Source organism: Salmo salar, chromosome 06 (genome assembly GCF_965601325.2).
Source record: "Salmo salar chromosome 06, fSalSal1, whole genome shotgun sequence".
NCBI lineage: Eukaryota > Metazoa > Chordata > Actinopteri > Salmoniformes > Salmonidae > Salmo > Salmo salar.
In genome coordinates, this window is record NC_138296.1 from 94,063,772 (window position 1) to 94,085,000 (window position 21,229).

Consider the following 21,229-nt stretch of genomic DNA (forward strand, 5'->3'; position numbering starts at 1 on the left):
CAGAAAAATTCTATGTCAGGGAGGTTTGGGCTGAATATACTTGAAAGGAAATCATTGATACAGGTTGTAATTTCTGGGCAGTGCAATACTATGTTGAAGTGTGTTGCGCTGTCTGGGGCCCATCTGTATGTTAGATGAGTCAGTCTACAGGACTCTCTGTTTTTTATTAATCAGTGTACAGGGTTTCTGTTTGTGTGATCTTTGGGTGGAGAAGTCTTTTAAAAAGACATTCATCTGACAGTGATCAGAATATGGTGTATGCTGTCTGACAGTGAATGCACTAATGGAGAAGGGGCCCAAGTCTAAGATTGCATAGTCAACAACACTGGTCCCAAGAGCTGAGCAGTAGGTGAACCTTCCCAAAGAATCTCCTCTAATCATGCCATAAAGAAAATACAGGTCTAAGGCTGGATAGAGATGCACTAACTCCTTTCCATTTTAATTCTCTATCTGGTCAGGGCTATTTCTATTACTAGTGATGAGACTCAGGTATAAGGAGGGATGTTCACTTCCTGGTCAGAGCTATTTCTATTACTAGTGATGAGACTCAGGTACAAGGAGGGATGTTCACTTCCTAGTCAGGGCTGTTTCTATTACTAGTGATGAGACTCAGGTATAAGGAGGGATGTTCACTTCCTGGTCAGGGCTGTTTCTATTACTAGTGATGGGACTCAGGTATAAGGAGGGATGTTCACTTCCTGGTCAGGGCTGTTTCTATTACTAGTGATGAGACTCAGGTATAAGGAGGGATGTTCACTTCCTGGTCAGGGCTGTTTCTATTACTAGTGATGAGACTCAGGTATGAGGAGGGATGTTCACTTCCTGGTCAGGGCTGTTTCTATTACTACCATTCAGACACAAGAGCATTAGTGAGGTCGGGCACTGATGTTGGGCAATTAGGCCTGGCTCGCAGTCGGCGTTCCAATTCATCCCAAAGGTGTTTGATTGGGTTGAGGTCAGGGCTCTGTGGAGGCCAGTCAAGTTCTTCCACATCGATCTCGACAAAACCATTTCTGTATGGACCTCGTTTGTGCACGGGGGCATTGTCATGCTGAAACAGGTTCGGTGCGTTCCCCCACAACTGTTGCCACAAAGTTGGAACCACAGAATCGTCTAGAATGTCTGTATTGCATGTTGTAGCGGCTGGTATGATTGTGGAACTGCCTAACATTCTTCAGGTCCTTGGCAAAGACTGTGACTCCATCAAGGTTGTCAGGATTTTTCTCCAGCTGGGCTTGATAGAGCAGCTGTAGTGCACTGTCAGTAGTGGTACACCAGAATGTAGCTGTCTGGTGTCTGGGGAATAGTCTCCTATCTTCCAGATACTTCCCATTTAGAGTCTATCAAACTGCTCTGGAGGTGTGTTCAGCTTAACATGGTCAGACTGCTGGGAGGTTGGCAAGGCATGGTAGATTGTGGCAGGCTGGGAGGTTGGCAGGTCAGGGTAAGCTGTGGCAGGCTGGGAGGTTGGCAAGGCATGGTAGATTGTGGCAGGCTGGGAGGTTGGCAGGTCAGGGTAAGCTGTGGCAGGCTGGGAGGTTGGCGAGGCATGGTAGATTGTGGAAGGCTGGGAGGATGGCAGGTCAGGGTATGCTGTGGAAGGCTGGGAGGTTGGCAGGTCAGGGTATGCTGTGGTAGGCTGGGAGGTTGGCAGGTCAGGGTATGCTGTGGTAGGCAGGGAGGTTGGCAGGTCAGGGTAAGCTGTGGCATGCTGGGAGGTCAGGGTGGACCCTAAGAGACTGAGAGGCTTGTGAGGCAGCTGGAGTGAAGGCTGCACTGGGCTCAGGGGTATCTGGGCTTCCACCAGGCTGATGGGGTGAAGGCTGCGCTGGGCTCAGGGGTGTCTGGGCTTCCACCAGGCTGATGGGGTGAAGGCTGCACTGGGCTCAGGGGTATCTGAGCCTCCACCAGGCTGATGGGGTGAAGGCTGCGCTGGGCTCAGGGGTATCTGGGCTTCCACCAGGCTGATGGGGTGAAGGCTGCACTGGGCTCAGGGGTATCTGGGCTTCCACCAGGCTGATGGGGTGAAGGCTGCACTGGGCTCAGGGCTATCTGAGCTTCCACCAGGCTGATGGGGTGAAGGCTGCACTGGGCTCAGGGGTATCTGAGCTTCCACCAGGCTGATGGGGTGAAGGCTGCACTGGGCTCAGGGGTATCTGAGCTTCCACCAGGCTGATGGGGTGAAGGCTGCACTGAGCTCAGGGGTATCTGAGCTTCCACCAGGCTGATGGGGTGAAGGCTGCACTGGGCTCAGGGGTATCTGAGCTTCCACCGGGCTGATGGGGTGAAGGCTGCACTGAGCTCAGGGGTATCTGAGCTTCCACCAGGCTGATGGGGTGAAGGCTGCACTGGGCTCAGGGGTATCTGAGCTTCCACCAGGCTGATGGGGCGGCTCTGTTGGTGGCATGGTCAGAAGCTGTTGACGGGAGGACATCATGTCCCTCTCTCTCTGCTGCAGCTCCACCTGTCTCTCTGCTGCAGCTCCACCTCTCTCTCTGCTGCAGCTCCACCTCTCTCTCTGCTGCAGCTCCACCTGTCTCTCTGCTGCAGCTCCACCTCTCTCTCTGCTGCAGCTCCACCTCTCTCTCTGCTGCAGCTCCACCTGTCTCTCTGCTGCAGCTCCACCTCTCTCTCTGCTGCAGCTCCACCTGTCTCTCTGCTGCAGCTCCACCTCTCTCTCTGCTGCAGCTCCACCTCTCTCTCTGCTGCAGCTCCACCTTCGCTACACACAGCTACTCTTGCAGGACATCATTGGACTGTTGCTTCTGTTCAGAGTTCTGTCTTAACTTATGTCTTGACTGTTCTATTGAAGCACAACGTTCCTCCTGGAAATGTCTCAACTCTTCCATCAGCGTCTGGACAGTGTCACATTGTAATACCTCAACTCTTCCATCAGCGTCTGGACAGTGTCACATTGTAATACCTCAACTCTTCCATCAGCGTCGGGACAGTGTCACATTGTAATACCTCAACTCTTCCATCAGCGTCGGGACAGTGTCACATTGTAATACCTCAACTCTTCCATCAGCGTCTGGACAGTGTCACATTGTAATACCTCAACTCTTCCATCAGCGTCTGGACAGTGTCACATTGTAATGCCTCAACTCTTCCATCAGCGTCGGGACAGTGTCACATTGTAATGCCTCAACTCTTTCATCAGCGTCTGGACAGTGTCACATTGTAATACCTCAACTCTTCCATCAGCGTCAGGACAGTGTCACATTGTAATACCTCAACTCTTCCATCAGCGTCTGGACAGTGTCACATTGTAATACCTCAACTCTTCCATCAGCGTCTGGACAGTGTCACATTGTAATACCTCAACTCTTCCATCAGCGTCGGGACAGTGTTACATTGTAATACCTCAACTCTTCCATCAGCGTCTGGACAGTGTCACATTGTAATACCTCAACTCTTCCATCAGCGTCTGGACAGTGTCACATTGTAATACCTCAACTCTTCCATCAGCGTCGGGACAGTGTTACATTGTAATACCTCAACTCTTCCATCAGCGTCTGGACAGTGTCACATTGTAATACCACAACTCTTCCATCAGCGTCTGGACAGTGTCACATTCTTATTGTTTGTTGTCCCTGTATTCTGTCATCTCCACTTCAACTAGGGAGAGTTGCTACAGCTGAAGGAGGGAGTGATGTATTTTGAAGCCCGGTTTATGGGAGTTGCAGGCATATTGTTAATGTAGATAATGTCAGTTTTCAGTTCATCATCCCACTAAAGGTATTATCATGTCGAACTCTTCTTCAAAACAGCTCTAGACTGGCCTCAGAGCCTTGGTCTTGTTTCTAGACATAAGATGTTTGTTTGCCTTGCCGCAGGACTGCATGCAAAGTATTTGGACGTTCAGTAAAAAGAGAAGATCCACCTTGATTTTCTATGTCTTTTTGTTGCATAAAATCTGCTGTTAGGGTCTCTGGGTCCTCTTTTAAAACCTTTGCTTTACTGGCAATACCTTTTGCATATTGGATAGCAAGGTTGCTGAGCTTGGAGCTTGTAAATGTATCCATCGTAGTTGATTACAGCAGGATACAGAAGATGTTACAGCTGGCTGTAGCTAGGTGTTTTTAAATGTAAACAAAGCTTACCTTTCTTGTTTTCCTGTCTGAAATGTTTTATCTTGCTTGTGTAAGTTTAGATACTTGTTTTCCTGTCCCTTTTGTAATTTTTGATTGTCCTTTTAGTTATTTGTTAGCTAGGTTTTTTTTTTAGCTAACAGCAGGTAGCTAGAAACTGTCTTAGCAACTCCCTAGCAACGTGGTAAACAACTGTTAGCTTGTTAGCTATCAAGTTGAGTTACCAGGATAAGTTGTTTTCTGATGTATTCTCTTCTGACGTTATATTCTTAGTCCTACTTCCTTTATCTTTCACTCACTTATTTTTCTCCAATGTACTCTTCCTCTAAATCATTTGAAATATGATATAAAATACAAGATATTAGGAGCTCATAATTTTACCAGCTGCTCTCTCTCTCTCTCTCTCTCTCTCTCTCACACTCTCTCTCTCTCTCTCTCTCTCTCTCTCTCTCTCTCTCTCTCTCCATAGCGGTGTGTATGTGGGAGATCCTGAGCCGAGGGCAGCAGCCTTTCTTCTGGTTGGAGAACCGTGATGTCATCATCCAGCTGGAGCAAGGCATCAGACTACCCAAACCTGATGACTGCCCTCCTGCCCTCTACTCCCTCATGACACGCTGCTGGTCCTACAACCCCCGCGAGAGACCCTCCTTCACAGAGCTGGTCGTGAAGATCAGGTACTGACTGCCATGGCCTGGCTTGGCTTGGCTATGTTCTGAAATCTGATTTGAATATGGTTGTATATAATCTCCACCCGGCACAGCCAGAAGAGGACTGGCCACCCCTCATAGCCTGGTTCCTCTCTAGGTTTCTTCCTAGGTTTTGGCCTTTCTAGGGAGTTTTTCCTTGCCACCATGCTTCTACACCTGCATTGGTTGCTGTTTGGGGTTTTAGGCTGGGTTTCTGTACAGCACTTTGTCATATCAGCTGATGTAAGAAGGGCTATATAAATACATTTGATTTGATTTGTGATTGTTAAACCACAAATAGCTTGCCGATATGTCCTTTTTCTTTTCACAGTGACGTCCATCAGATGGAGAAGGAGCAGGAGGCAGAGAGAGAGAGGGACAGAAAACGCTCCATCAAGTTCTTTGACACCAAGTTCAAATTCAACGAGCCTCCTCCTAAGGTAGTATCCTATCTTTTTAATGAGACACACACACACACACACACACACACACACACACACCACACACACCCACACACACACACACACACACACACACACACACACACACACACACACACACACACACACACACACACACACACACACAGTCTTGTACAGCTAACCTTGTGGGGGGATACAATTCAGTCCCATTCAAAATCCTATTTTCCCTAACCCCTAACCCTAATCTTAACCCAAAAACCTAACCTTAACCCTAATCCTGAACCTAGCTCCTAACCCTAAGCCTTAATGTAATTCTAATCCTAACACTAATTCTAACCTTAACCCTAAACCCCCTAGAAATAGCATTTGACCTTGTGGGGACTAACAAAATGTCCCCAGTTGGTCAAATTTTTCCACACACACACACACACACACACACACACACACACACACACACACACACACACACACACACACACACACACACACACACACACACACACCTTCAGCATCATTGTTTTTTGTCATAGCGTTGTTAGAATTAGCATATAAGTTACTCAGCGCCTGTCAACGTTTCTGTCCCTGTGTTTCTAGCCCTCCAGGATGAAACCTGGGGGTCGTTTTGGTAACAATATTGGCCTGCACGTTCAGCTGAATGAGGCCCTGTGTGCCAGCTCTCCAGACTTGGTCAGTCCCTGTGAATACACCACTGCTGTAGACTCCAGGAGCAACACAGCGGTCGTGCCCATGATGTCTCCACGACGACGCAGCATGGGGGTGAGACTCTAGTTCTCTAGTTCTAGTCTACTTCCTTCTAGACTCTAGTACTCTAGTTCTAGTCTACTTCCTTCTAGACTCTAGTTCTAGTCTACTTCCTTCTAGACTCTAGTTCTCTAGTTCAAGTCTACTTCCTTCTAGACTCTAGTTCTAGTCTACTTCCTTCTAGACTCTAGTTCTCTAGTTCTAGTCTACTTCCTTCTAGACTCTAGTTCTAGTCTACTTCCTTCTAGACTCTAGTTCTCTAGTTCTAGTCTACTTCCTTCTAGACTCTAGTTCTAGTCTACTTCCTTCTAGACTCTAGTTCTCTAGTTCTAGTCTACTTCCATCTAGACTCTAGTTCTCTAGTTCTAGTCTACTTCCTTCTAGACTCTAGTTCTAGTCTACTTCCTTCTAGACTCTAGTTCCCTAGTTCTAGTCTACTTCCTTCTAGACTCTAGTTCTAGTCTACTTCCTTCTAGACTCTAGTTCTAGTCTACTTCCTTCTAGACTCTAGTTCTCTAGTTCTAGTCTACTTCCTTCTAGACTCCAGTTCTCTAGTTCTAGTCTACTTCCTTCTAGACTCTAGTACTCTAGTTCTAGTCTACTTCCTTCTAGACTCTAGTTCTCTAGTTCTAGTCTACTTCCTTCTAGACTCTAGTTCTCTAGTTCTAGTCTACTTCCTTCTAGACTCTAGTTCTCTAGTTCTAGTCTACTTCCTTCTAGACTCTAGTTCTAGTCTACTTCCTTCTAGACTCTAGTTCTCTAGTTCTAGTCTCCTTCCTTCTAGACTCTAGTTCTCTAGTTCTAGTCTACTTCCTTCTAGACTCTAGTACTCTAGTTCTAGTCTACTTCCTTCTAGACTCTAGTTCTCTAGTTCTAGTCTACTTCCTTCTAGACTCTAGTTCTCTAGTTCTAGTCTACTTCCTTCTAGACTCTAGTTCTAGTCTACTTCCTTCTAGACTCTAGTTCTCTAGTTCTAGTCTACTTCCTTCTAGACTCTAGTTCTCTAGTTCTAGTCTACTTCCTTCTAGACTCTAGTTCTCTAGTTCTAGTCTACTTCCTTCTAGACTCTAGTACTCTAGTTCTAGTCTACTTCCTTCTAGACTCTAGTTCTCTAGTTCTAGTCTACTTCCTTCTAGACTCTAGTTCTCTAGTTCTAGTCTACTTCCTTCTAGACTCTAGTTCTAGTCTACTTCCTTCTAGACTGTAGTTCTAGTCTACTTCCTTCTAGACTCTAGTTCTCTAGTTGTAGTCTACTTCCTTCTAGACTCTAGTTCTCTAGTTCTAGTCTACTTCCTTCTAGACCATAGTTCTCTAGTTCTAGTCTCCTTCCTTCTAGACTCTAGTTCTCTAGTTCTAGTCTCCTTCCTTCTAGACTCTAGTTCTCTAGTTCTAGTCTACTTCCTTCTAGACTCTAGTTCTCTAGTTCTAGTCTACTTCCTTCTAGACTCTAGTTCTAGTCTACTTCCTTCTAGACTCTAGTTCTCTAGTTGTAGTCTACTTCCTTCTAGACTCTAGTTCTCTAGTTCTAGTCTACTTCCTTCTAGAGTCTGGTTACTCTATTTCCACCCTCAGCTGGATTTAAGGTACCGTAAGCATCTGTTTTTCAGGGATACAGTATCTTCAACCTATTTTCCGTTTCATTAACTCCTTCTACTTTAGGTCTCGATGACGATCCAAGTCATGTGTCCCGTGTTTGTGTTAAATCCCTGTGTTACTGCTATAAGGCCAACAAGCAAGGCTACTGTATTACTAGCTCTCTACTATATGAATGTGTGTCTCCCTTCCAATAGGGGGGTGAGTTCATTGTGGAGCCGTCCAGTAAGGAAGACGCCCAGCGGTTGTGGCAGATGGAGAGACAGCGTATGCAGGAGACGATGAGACAACAGAAACAACAGATGATGGAGGACAACAAGTGGCTGACCAAAGAGGAGAGACTCCTGGTGGGGAATATACCTTTGACCTTTACCCCCATAGACCTAGCAACCCGCCCTAACAACTAGCTCTCTGTACGCCCTGTCCACCATAACTACCTTCGGTCTTCCCTGTCATCCAACCCCCTTTCCACTCTAACCACCAGCCCCGTAACTCTCACTCTCAGTGGGTCTGTGTTTGAAATGACTGTCCCTTTGGGGACCATAAGGTTCCGTGGCCAATCGAAGGTCCACGTCCATATAATGTCAAATGAACCTGAAGCTACTTGTTCCTTTACAGGATCCCATGAGACAGGAGGATGCCACCAGCCCACTGGTATGTGTTTGTATAAAAGTTCATACATGAATATAACAAGTTCTAAAGCTTTCTACCTGCAGGCTTTCGGTAAAGTGTTACCTCAGCCTATGATTTTCTGGTCTGTAATTTACTCGTCTGTCTGTTCGTTTACTCGTCTGTCTGTACATGAGATCACAATGAATTGTTAACAAATCCCCAGCTGACTTTCCTGCTGTGCGATATATAGTTGTAGTAGGTATGATTATTAGTCTGTCAGGTTTCTGTAGTTATTCTGCTTTTCTCTCTGTCTATAGTCACCTGAAGCTGAGACTGGACATGGTGAGTGGTCCTTCACAATATCTAGTTGTATGAAATGCAATTTCATGAAGTGAAACAAAAGTATCATAAACATCCTCCAGTCCTTCTCATACACCCCTCCTTTCTCCCCTCTCTTCTCCTCTCTGAAACCCCAGCCACGCCAGACAAGCCCCCACGTCTCACCGCCCCCACAGCCCAGGCCCCCCCTACAGCCCAGGCCGCCCCCACAGCAGAGCTGGACCGGTCAGATGACCAGGTGTACCAGGCGGTCATGGAGCTGGTCAAGGTGGTGGTGCAGCTGAAGAACGATGTCAACACACTACAGCCTGAACAATACATCAACATAGTGAAGGTAAAGACATGGAATGTGGTGACTCGAGCCGTAGGACAAACCTGAATCAGACACTTGTGATTCAGCTTGGAGTTTCACTTTTGGGAAAATGAGTCCCATTGTACCGGGCAAACACAATCAAGGGCAGCTCAAGTATATGAAAGTATTTGACTGTACCCAGGTCTGCTGTAGAATAGAGGCAAAAGACACACAGAAACATTATAACATAGAGTTTCTGTATCCCAATTTTCCCAGGATAAAAATACTGATATTTCTGTGCATGTGCAGGATTTATTTTTACATAGCTGAGTACCCAGTCAACTGCCTATGTAGCAGCTGTGCTGAGTACCCAGTCCACTGCCTATGTAGCAGCTGTGCTGAGTACCCAGTCCACTGCCTATGTAGCTGCCGTGCTGCGTACCCAGTCCACTGCCTATGTAGCAGCTGTGCTGAATACCCAGTCCACTGCCTATGTAGCAGCTGTGCTGAGTACCCAGTCCACTGCCTATGTAGCTGTTGTGCTGAGTACCCAGTCCGTTACCTATGTAGCTGTTGTGCTGAGTACCCAGTCCGTTACCCATGTAGCTGCCGTGCTGAGTACCCAGTCCGTTACCCATGTAGCTGCCGTGCTGAGTACCCAGTCCGTTACCTATGTAGTTGCTGTGCTGACTACCCAGTCCGTTACCTATGTAGCTGCTGTGCTGAGTACCCAGTCCGTTACCTATGTAGCTGCTGTGCTGAGTACCCAGTCCGTTACCTATGTAACTGCTGTGCTGAGTACCCAGTCAGTTACCTATGTAGCTGCTGTGCTGAGTACCCAGTCAGTTACCTATGTAGCTGCTGTGCTGAGTACCCAGTCCGTTACCTATGCAGCTGTTGTGCTGAGTACCCAGTCCGTTACCTATGTAGCTGCCGTGCTGAGTACCCAGTCCTTTACCTATGTAGCTCCGTTACCTATGTAGCTGCCGTGCTGAGTACCCAGTCCGTTACCTATGTAGCTGCCGTGCTGAGTACCCAGTCCGTTACCTATGTAGCTACTGTGTTGAGTACCCAGTCCGTTACCCATGTAGCTGCTGTGCTGAGTACCCAGTCCGTTACCTATGTAGCTGCCGTGCTGAGTACCCAGTCCGTTACCTATGTAGCTGCCGTGCTGAGTACCCAGTCCGTTACCTATGTAGCTGCCGTGCTGAGTACCCAGTCCGTTACCTATGTAGCTACTGTGTTGAGTACCCAGTCCGTTACCTATGTAGCTACTGTGTTGAGTACCCAGTCCGTTACCTATGTAGCTGCCGTGCTGAGTACCCAGTCCGTTACCTATGTAGCTGCTGTGCTGAGTACCCAGTCCGTTACCTATGTAGCTGCTGTGCTGAATACTCCGCTACCGTTCCCCCCCTCCTTGATCACCTTTGTCCTGTCACTGTTGTAGCCTTCAAGGTTGTACACAGAACAGTTTAAACTATTGCATTCCACGTATCCGGAAGCATTTCATGTTGATTTATTTTCAGTAGGAGAGTTGGCCGATTTTTACCCAAACTGTAATTTTATTAAATTGATTTTTGTCATTTAGCAGATGCTCTTATCCAAAGCAACTTACAGTAGTGAATACAGTTCATACATTTAATTTCATGCATTGTTTTTTTTAATTATTTTTTTTGTACTGGCCCCCTGTGGGAATCAAACCCACAACCCTGGCGTTGCACACACCATGCTGGCGTTGCAAACACCATGCTCTACCAACTGAGCCACAGGGAATCATAATCGACATGTTCGTACCTGCTTTGTTGTCAGTATTGCAAACATAAAGCACGACACAAACAGGCATCCTGCTTGTGCAACGGCAATATATTTGTTACAACAGACAGACAGAGAGTTAAAAGTCGTAGCTGTTTTTTGGAACGTTGGTTCAAATCCCCGCAGGGTTTTTTATTTCATCTTTTCAGAAACATGAGGCAGAGACATAGGCTACATCACCATGGTTCAGAAGAGGGTAATGAGAGGAACATGAAGGGGGGGGGGGGGGCAGCTACGTTAGATTAATGAATGTGTGTAAAATAACACACAGAAAGAGGTTTCCGGAGGGGCGGGGCTTGTATCCGTAGCCGCGGTAACAGCTCGACTTGCCGGGAAATATTTTATTGATTTAATGACTCTCTCTCTCTCTCTCTCTCTCTCTCTCTCTCTCTCTCTCTCTCTCTCTCTCTCTCTCTCTCTCTCTCTCTCCAGTCTGTAGGGCTGACCTTGCGGAGTCTGATCCACAGTGTGGATGATATTCTACCTACCCTGCATGAATCCATCAGGACGGAGGTACAGTAACAACCATCTCCCTCTTATCTCACACCTTCTCTCCGATATTTTATTTTTATATTTTACCTTTTATCTAACTAGGCAAGTCAGTTATGAACAAATTCTTATTTTCAATAACGGCCTAGGAACAGTACCACGTGCTTCATAACCACGGTTGCTATTTACTCTGATTTTCATATAAACCAAAATATGGCCATAAAAATAAGAGAACAAACAGATTCTAACATAATTTATACAGTAAATATAATACAGGCTTGTTCAGGGGCAGAATGACAGATCTTTTACCTTGTCAGCCCGGGGATTCGATTTTGCAACCTTTCGGTTACTAGTCCAACACTCTAACCACTAGGCTACCTGCTGGCTACTAGTCCAACGCTCTAACCACTAGGCTACCTGCCTCCTCTAACCACTAGGCTACCTGCTGGTTACTAGTCCAACGCTCTAACCACTAGGCTACCTGCTGGTTACTAGTCCAACGCTCTAACCACTAGGCTACCTGCTGGTTACTAGTCCAACGCTCTAACCACTAGGCTACCTGCTGGCTACTAGTCCAACGCTCTAACCACTAGGCTACCTGCTGGTTACTAGTCCAATGCTCTAACCACTAGGCTACCTGCTGGCTACTAGTCCAACGCTCTAACCACTAGGCTACCTGCTGGTTACTAGTCCAACACTCTAACCACTAGCCTACCTGCCGATATCCCCTTCCCTCAACGGCACATCCTCAGTCTCTCAATCCCTCTATTCTCTTGTTCTACTGAGATGTTCACTTTAGGAACAATGAGAAAGGAGTTGTCTAAAAGAGGAAACAGACTAGCACGCAGACTACCATGACCTTAACAGTCTCTCCCACCCTCTCAGATCGAGGGCACCCAGAAGCTGTTGAACAACGACATGGCAGAGTTGATCAGTAAGATGCGTCTGGCCCAGCAGAACGCCATCACCTCTCTGAAGGAAGAGTGTAAGAAACAGATGCTGACTGCAGCACACAACCTGGCCATGGATGGGAAGAACCTTCTGGATGCTGTGGACCAGGCCAGGGTCAGGGCCAACCTGGCCAAGCCCAACCCGGAAGACCCATAGTGGGGTAAATACCCATAGGGTTTTGTTTTTTTTTCTTCATTGGAGGACTAGTCAGAACCAAGCATGTTGCGACTGATTGGATGGACATCAGTGACTTGCAGGTACAATAGTCGAGATAAGTGGCATCAATATGACTGGCATCAATGTGACTTGAAATGTAAGGTCAGGATTCAAATGAACAGAAAAGAGGACTTCCTTGTGTGATATCTGTTTATCATCTCAGTGCTATAAATTAAAGACATGCTTTGGAACTTTGGCGACTACTAAGTATTTTTTAAATCTCCCTCTTTGGGCTGGATGTGTCAATGTGTAGTTCATACATGCATAATCTATGAATTACTGTCTTACGTCAATTAGCCACAAAATCCATAGTTTGAAAGCTGTGCCAGGTCATTTTGTCTACATTTCCTAGCAATAACAGTTATAGCCAATGAGCTAGCCCCTCGCATTTTACTGACAACTAGCGAGAGGCCTGCCCAATGAGAGAGAGAGAGAGAGGAGAGAGAGAGAGAGAGGAGAGAGAGAGAGAGAGAGAGAGAGAGAGAGAGAGAGAGAGAGAGAGAGAGAGAGAGAGAGAGAGAGAGAGAGAGAGAGATTTACAGGGACCACTTTAGGCTTGTAAAGCGCTACTTCAGAACTACTGGCTAAAACGTATCGGAGAATCTCTTAAAGAAAATAAAAAAATTTAAATAGTCACATTCTCTCTGTCTGCTTAGGTATAACGGAGAATTTACTTCCAGGTTATCTTCCTGTGGTTCTTCCTAGTAATGCTGGCCAGATCAATAGTATTGTTTTAGTGTGACAGATTTATTTATTTTATGGAATGTGTGAAGCTGTTTCTAGACGTTTGACTTGATAGATATACTATTACTTCTCATTACCTTTTTTTTTAAATCACAATTTTTATAACCTGGTTTTATTGTAGATTAATTTAAACAGTGATAGTGTTGTACTTTGGAAAGGAAAGTATATGCTTTCTGTGCAATTATACAGGATTTAGGAAAGTTATGAAAGCCATGTTTATTCCTATTCATTCCCAAAACAGACATTTTGTATTTATACAGTCTTTACTACACAGCAACACATTGTTAAAGAATATGCTTTATAATGTTATGGCAGCAGAGTGAGTGAGTGAGTGAGTGAGTGAGTGAGTGAGTGAGTGAGTGAGTGAGTGAGTGAGTGAGTGAGTGAGTGAGTGAGTGAGTGAGTGAGTGAGTGAGTGAGTGAGTGAGTGAGTGAGTGAGTGAGTGAGTGAGTGAGTGAGTGGTAGTACAAACTGATTCAGAGTTCATACTAAGAAGTTAGTCTTCTTTTTGCCCCTTACTTCCTTGAAAACAGCCAAGTAATCTTATTGGATAGAATTTACCCACAAGTCATTGCTTCTCCAATATGAAGCAGTACATTTAGGGGATTCTGTTACTGCTTCCCAGGCTCAAAACAAAAAGTGCCGTGGGTTAAGCACGTGTTGTAGGATTCTGTGTTTTCACATGCAAAAGGGATTTCATTTTAATAACAAAGGCTTTATATCAGCCTTCTCAATGAAAACTAGTTTGAAAATTCAAACATCTTTTCCATAAAATATATATGTTTCCTGGACGATGCACCATGCTGCCTTGTTGACAACATGACCGAGCAGCGCAGATTACTGTATGAGGGCGCTCCTCTCTCACCACTTTTGCCCGTTCACATCACGTCACGTCATAGCCCGGTGGACTCAATGTGACTCCCTTATTGGTAGTCATCCTACTAACTTAGTGACAGTCCTTCATCTGTCTCCACTCCTACCACCGGCCTGTCATTGTAGTGCCAGTCCCATGGTACCCGCTCCCGGGGCGGGTATCACAGACACCACAAGGTCCTAGATCATGCCGGCCAACCAGGGAGGAAGGAAGAGACCGATGGTACCCAGCAGACACACGATGATAAACATCCACAGGAAGATACGGTCGATCACCATGGCAACGTACTTCCAGTCTTCCTTCACCTGGATGGAGAGACATGAATGAATGGTAACCACTCTTCTTTTCTATCTTTTTTTTTGACTTTTTAGTCAACTAAAGAAGGTGAAACAACCTAACCTAACATACGGAAATAGCAGCTATCTGCAATATGAGTGTTACTCGTGCTGACAGTTTAGTTGTCATAACCACTCACACTAAAGTCAGCGTCCTCTGCCCTCAGGTGGTCTGCGATGTAGTGCAGCCCCTCCAGAGCCCGTATAACGCTGGGAGACAGAGGGAACTCTATCCCTCTAGACTCTGACACCAAGTTATCTATCTTATCTGGTCGCTGGGTGGGGTTAACCCTTCTATTCACCCCTCTTCCTCCCCCACCTCCTCCTCCTCCCCTATCCAGGCGGTTCTGGGGCTGTCCTGCCCCTGGGGGTGGGTGGTTCTGCTGGGGTGGAGGAGTGGAGCCCGGGGGTCTGGGTGACAGAGGGCGGAAGGAGAAGTACGAGGTCAAAGCCCCCAGCTCCAGGTCCTCATAACAGGGCGTCCGTCTCTGGGGATCCTCTGTGGTCCCACCTCCTCCGTCCCGAAGCCAGCTGGCTGAGGTGCTGAGGCAGGGAGGACGGACTAGGCCTGAATGAAGGAATTAAGAAATTAATTAATTAATTCATGATTGGATTTGATACATTTAAACTACATATAAAGTTGCCTCAGTCATGGGAGTACAACAAAACATATATTGAGGGCCAGTTTCCCAGACACATGTTTATCAATGTGTGCCTAGTTTAGGACTAAGAAGCACTTTCAGTAGAAAATCACCATTAAGAATGATTAATAGTTCTGGAACCAGGCTTTACCTGTGCCCGGGAAACCGGCCCTAAAAATCACAGTCTACCAACGTGGTCCTGTTATTACCACCTGGTAGTCTAGTGTTGGTGGTCCGTCCCTGGTGCCGTGCCACCGCTGCCCCCTGTTGGAGCAACAACAACCTGCATCTCCTTCCGTCCGGCGCAGGCCGCCTCATGAACAGCCACCTGGGGATCAGGTCCAGGAAGACAGAGTGGACCCAGCGAGGCATCTTATGGGTCCCCGGGGAGCGGTGGTGGACGTTGAGGACAAACACGGTGATGACGATGGAGAGAGTGACGAAGATCATGGTGAAGAGGAGGTACTCTCCAATCAGAGGGATGACCAGGGAGGTGGAAGGGATGATCTCTGTGATGAGGAGCAGGAAGACGGTGAGGGAGAGGAGGACGGAGATACACAGAGTGATCTTCTCCCCACAGTCTGGAACAAGAAGGAGGCAGAGGGGGAGGAGGAGGATAAGGAAGGAGAGGAGAACAAGGAGGAAGAGGACGAGGGGGAAGAGGAGGAGGTTGAAGAGGATGGGGGAGATGAGGAAGGAGAGGAGGGGGAAGATGAGGAAGGAGAGGAGGGGGAAGATGGGGAGGAGGAACAGGAGGGAGAGGAGGATGAGGAAGAAGAGGAGGAGGGGGAAGACGGGAAGGAGGAACGGGGAAGAGGAGGAGGAAGACAGGGAGGGGGGACGGGAAAAAATACTTTTTGGTCCATCTTGCAGAGAACGGAAATTTATTTTTACACACAACCCAACCCCCCAAAACACACACACACGCACACCCCAAGAGGTTGGAAGCAATGGGTCAGCTACAATGGGTCAGCTACAATAGGTCAGCTACAATGGATCAGCTACAATGGGTCAGCTACAATGGGTCAGCTACAATGGATCAGCTACAATGGGTCAGCTACAATGGGTCAGCTACAATGGGTCAGCTACAATAGGTCAGCTACAATGGATCAGCTACAATGGGTCAGCTACAATGGGTCAGCTACAATGGGTCAGCTACAATGGGTCAGCTACAATGCAGCAGCCCTAGAACAGTTGTTAGGTGCCTTACTCAAGGGCACAATAGCAGGAGAGGGTATTTAGGATGACACCTCACTCTACACCAGATTTTCCCATCCCAGCTGGGGATGTTAGCTGGTAAGCAATGGGAATATTAGCTAAAATGTCAGAAATTGTATTTACACACCAGTGTTCTACTAAAACTAAACTGTTTCCAGAACCAAATTGAGTAGCTGGTCAGTAGCTGGTTCTGTGTATTGAGGAATAGGTCACCATGGGCCCACAGTAACAACACATGCAAACACACATTCACACACATATGTCAGCAACACTGGTCCTTCAGCTCAGACCACTTCTGTTTTTCTGGGGCTGGGCAGAGAGAGAAACGGTTTTAAGTTGTCTTTGAGTTTCACCACAGAATCTCAATAAAAGGAACAGAGTAATTTCCCACGTATTTGTTTTTGTATTTGCAACTGAACAACATACAGTTTTGTTACCATGGCAAAGATAGTCTATACTAGTCTATACACACCGACGGTCGTGTGGAGAGACGGACCAAGGAGCAGCGTGATAAAAGTTCCACATCTTTATTTTAGTGAAACTTTCAAACAAAGACCGTGCAGTACTGAGGTGCAACATGCACTCACTCAAAAACAATATCCCACAAAGCAGGTGGGAACAGGGAACCCTTAAGTATGATCCCCAATTAGAGACAACGAACATCAGCTGTCTCTAATTGGGAACCATACCAAGAGCACCAACATAGAAATATATAACCTAGAACAGCCCCTAGTCACGCCCTGACCTACTACACCATAGAGAACCAAGGGCTCTCTATGGTCAGGGCGTGACAGTATCCCCCCCAAAGGTGCGGACTTCGGCCGCAAAACCTGAAACCAAATGTGGAAGGTAGGGGGGGTGATTAGTGTCGGTGGTGGCTCCAGTGCAGGTCGTAGCCCAGGCCCCGGATCCGGCCATGGAGCTGGGTTGGACGTCGTTCCTGGACTGGGCACCGGCGCAGAGGAAGGCTCCTGCCCAGGAGCTGGACTGGACGCCGTGCCTGGACTGGGCACCGGCGCAAAGGAGGGCTCCGGCCATGGAGCCGGACTGGACACCATGCCTGGACTGGCCACCGGCGCAGAGGAAGGCTCCTGCCCTGGAGCTGGACGCCGTGCCTGGACTGGGCACCGGCGCAGAAGAAGACTCTGGCCATGGAGCAGGACTGGACACCGTGCCTGGACTGGGCATCGGTGCATAGGAAGGCTCCCGCCATGGAGCGGGACTGGACACCGTGCCTGGACTGGACGCCGGTGCAGAAGAAGGCTCCCGCCCTGGAGCTGGACTGGACGCCGTGCCTGGACTGGGCACCGGCGCAGTAGACAGCTCCTGCCATGGATCTGGACTGGACGCCGTGCCTGGACTGGGCACCAGCGCAGAGGAAGGCTCCTGCCCTGGAGCGGGAATGGACACCGTGCCTGGACTGGGCACCAGCGCAGAGGAAGGCTCCTGCCCTGGAGCGGGAATGGACACCGTGCCTGGACGCTCCGGGCCGTTGACCGTCGCTGGAGGTTCCGGACAGTCGCTGGAGGTTCCGGACAGTCGCTGGAGGTTCCGGACCGTGGACCGTAGCTGGAGGTTCCGGACAGTCGCTGGAGGTTCCGGACCGTGGACCGTCGCTGGAGGTTCCGGACTGTCGCTGGAGTTTCCGGACCGTGGACCGTCGCTGGAGGTTCCGGACCGTCGCTGGAGGTTCCGGACCGTGGACCGTCGCTGGAGGTTCCGGACCGTCGCTGGAGTTTCCGGACCGTGGACCGTCGCTGGAGGTTCCGGACCGTCGCTGGAGGTTCCGGACCGTGGACCGTCGCTGGAGGTTCCGGACCGTGGCAAACGTACAAAATCAGCAGGGGATCAAATACTTTTTTCCCCTCACTGTAAGTACATAGATGACATGTATTTTTTCCTGTTGCACCTGTTTAGAGACAGGTGCATGATAACGGTCCATTCTAAATCAAAACAAATTTCACACATACAGTACCAGTCAAAAACAATTTAGAACATCTACTCATTCAAGGGTTTTTCTTCATTTTTACTATTTTCTACATTGTAGAATAATAGTGAAGACATCAAAACTAGTAACCAAAAAAGTGTTACACAAATCAAAATATATTTTATATTTTTAGATTCTTCAAAGTAGCCACCCTTTGCCTTGATGACAGCTTTGCACACTCCAGGGAATCTGGTCACAATACGGACGCAGTGGGCTGATAAAATCTTGATCAAACAGTGATCGGATCATGTTGATCCGATGACGACAACTACATGTTAATGCAAGGTGTAACCACGGGCTTCTGACTGTGACTCTCCAGAGGGAGGACCACAACAGGAAGTGGAGGTGTCAGGAGACTGAGAGGAGAGAAGTGAAGACCTTCCTTGACTTCACCTCAACATTCTCAGGTAGACATTATCATAGATATTTCCCATTTCATCAACAAGTAATCAATCTGCCACCCTAGCATACACTGTAGAAATAGAAACTGTTTCCAAATCTTACGTGACTAATAAATGTTGAATTTGTGGTTTTTAGAGAGTACCGGTAGTTTGAGTCCATCAGTGTCCCTCGGAACACCCCTGATGGTTGGAGTTTTTTTTATTTTACACATGTCACGCCCTGACCTGAGAGACTTTTTTATGTCTCTATTTAGGTTTGGTCAGGGTGTGATTTGGGTGGGCATTCTATGTCCTTTTTTCTATGCTGTGTATTTCTTTGTTTTGGCCTGGTATGGCTCTCAATCAGGGACAGCTGTACGTCGTTGTCGCTGATTGGGAGTCATACTTAGGCAGCCTGTTTTCCTTTGGGGTTTGTGGGTAGTTCTTTTCTTTTTAGTCAATTGTTACCTGACAGAACTGTTTGGCTGTTGTCTTTTGTTTAGTTGTAAAGTGTTCTCATTTTCCATAAAATTTCATGATGAGCACTAACCACACTGTACCTTGGTCTACTTCTTCAGACAGCCGTTACAACACAACAACAACAAAAATAAATGCAGTGTCCGACACAACGTTGTACTCATCATAGATAGTCAATCATTGAGAATCAGCATTTTACTGTGAGAGTACATAAGTCTTTTCACGGTTTGTCCTTTTATCCACTAAAATGATACTATTTGATTAATTGTTAGTTGTCTGTATTGCAGAGGAGGCTGGTGAGGGGAGGACAGCTCTTAATAATGTCTGGAATGGAGTGAATGGAACGGAATCAACCACGTGTTTAATGTGTTTGATGCCATTCCATTGATTCTGCTCCAGCCATTACTATAAGCCCATCCTCCCATTTATAAGTGCCACCAGCCACCACTGGTATTCACCCATCTTCTAATGTGATCAACAATCTCTCTGTGATGCAAAATACCATTCTGTCATGGTCTGTTATGTGTGTTGTAGTTTTGTTCTCTTATTGATCGAATGAAAGAGGATATAAATGTTTTTACAATTGATGTTCATCTTACGGTCGCTAGTGAACACACCCCTTTGCACAGTTTTTACATTTAGCTGCTTTAAAATTATATTGAAAAAAAAAAGGGATTAAATTTGATTTTATTTTCCCATACAGATCGACACAACCGAGCCTACATTTTCAATGTGAAAAGAAAAATTCTAAATTATGGGTTCTACTCACTCAGATCCGCTTTAGCCGACATCTGCATAGTGGTTGTTTTGACGGTGTTGGAGGTGGAACTGCATTAGAGCTGTCAAATTCACATGTGGCTCCCTGCATTATACCTAAAGCGGACATTGCCATTGGCTGCACGGAGTCGCAATAACAGAATCCCATTCAGCCTTGTTTACAAGTTAGAACAGTGGAATGTGAGATGTAATCTACACCTCAATTAGGATGATTGAAACCCTTATTATTTTGTTGAATGATTTTTAAATTTGAGTGTAAAAACTCTATATAGCCTACACGTTTTTGTTCTGAACTTCTAACGTGAGTCGGGTTTCATGACAATGATCGCAATAAGCAGCTGCTCACTGATTTCACAGGTCCTACACAGTTCCACCTCCAATACCACCAACACATCTACTATGCTGGGCGGTCGGCTATCGTCGGTTAACGCTGGATCTGATTGAATCTAGGCCCTAGATTTGTGGGTGTGTTTTTCACAGTTTGTCTTAGGAATTAACATTTGTGTAATTGTCCCGCAGAAAATTACAACTTTATGCCAGGGTTAGGTTTTCAGAAGACTGAGGTGGGTTTTCCTTTTTTTTTTATCTTGGCTTTTCTCCTTTCATATTTATCTAGATCCTAACGAATTTACCAGTCCCTGCTGGTGACAAGCATACCCATAACATGATGCTGCCATCACAATATTTAAAAATACAGAAAGGCTCGACAACATTGCATTCACTCCACATTACTGTATGACAAAGTGAAAAGAAGGAAAACTGTGTTAAAAAATCAGTTTGCAACAAGGCTGCTAAGTAATACTGCAAGACAACACGGCAAAGCAGTTTGGGTCAAATCCAATACAACGTAACACAGAGTGAAACACCTGCATTTTTAAGTATTGTGGAAGCATCATGTTATGGGTATGTTTGTCATCGGACTGGGGAGTTTGTCAGCATCCAAATAAATATAAAAGAAGCAAAGCCCCAATTTAAAAAAATGTTTTAACTGAAAATCCGCCTCAGTCTTCTGAAAACCTAACCCTTTGGTAGAGTTGTATTTTTCAACAAGACAATTACACAAATATTAATGCCAAGAGGTGTTGACTATTCCTGAGTGGTCAATCTTCACTCCTGACTAAAATGTGCCTGAAAAAAATCAGAGACAATGGTTTAATATTGCTGTCCATCAATGATTCCCAACCACATTTACTGAGTTTGAGCAATTTTGACAAAAACAATGGATATGTTGCCCTAAGTGTTGTGCAAAGGTAGCAGAATCTTCTTCGTAAACGATTCACAGCTGTAAGGTGCTTCCACCAATTATTAACTCTGAGGTGTGGAGATATATGGAAATATACAGTTGGGGAAAAAGGTATTTGATCCCCTGCTGATTTTGTACGTTTGCCCACTGACAAAGAAATGATCAGTCTATAATGTTAATGGTAGGTTTATATGAACAGTGAGAGACAGAATAACAACAAAAAATTCCAGAAAAACGCATGTTAAAAATGTTATAAATTGATTTGCATTTCAATGAGGGAAATAAAT

At 46.3% G+C, this 21,229-nt stretch overlaps 2 protein-coding genes across 3 annotated transcripts in view; one reads left to right on the forward strand and one right to left on the reverse strand.

Moving 5' to 3' along the window:
* Positions 1–12,456, forward strand: part of LOC106608317 (protein-tyrosine kinase 2-beta) — a 91,740-nt gene extending 79,284 nt beyond the window's left edge. For both annotated transcript variants that reach the window (XM_045721173.2, XM_082977087.1), the window contains exons 21-29: positions 4,561–4,765; positions 5,109–5,217; positions 5,794–5,976; positions 7,752–7,901; positions 8,173–8,208; positions 8,484–8,508; positions 8,643–8,839; positions 11,042–11,122; positions 11,984–12,456. In XM_045721173.2, the coding sequence (XP_045577129.2) occupies positions 4,561–4,765; positions 5,109–5,217; positions 5,794–5,976; positions 7,752–7,901; positions 8,173–8,208; positions 8,484–8,508; positions 8,643–8,839; positions 11,042–11,122; positions 11,984–12,205 (1,208 nt within the window). In that variant the 3' untranslated portion in view covers positions 12,206–12,456. The remainder of the gene's footprint in view (positions 1–4,560; positions 4,766–5,108; positions 5,218–5,793; positions 5,977–7,751; positions 7,902–8,172; positions 8,209–8,483; positions 8,509–8,642; positions 8,840–11,041; positions 11,123–11,983) is intronic.
* Positions 12,457–13,210: 754 nt separating this feature from the next.
* LOC106608318 (neuronal acetylcholine receptor subunit alpha-2) overlaps positions 13,211–21,229 on the reverse strand; it is a 54,113-nt gene continuing 46,094 nt past the window's right edge. Inside the window, exons 7-9 of the mRNA XM_045721175.2 lie at positions 15,073–15,441; positions 14,360–14,787; positions 13,211–14,189 (exon numbers count right to left, since the gene is read on the reverse strand). Coding sequence (XP_045577131.1) covers positions 14,064–14,189; positions 14,360–14,787; positions 15,073–15,441 — 923 coding nt within the window. The 3' untranslated portion in view covers positions 13,211–14,063. The remainder of the gene's footprint in view (positions 14,190–14,359; positions 14,788–15,072; positions 15,442–21,229) is intronic.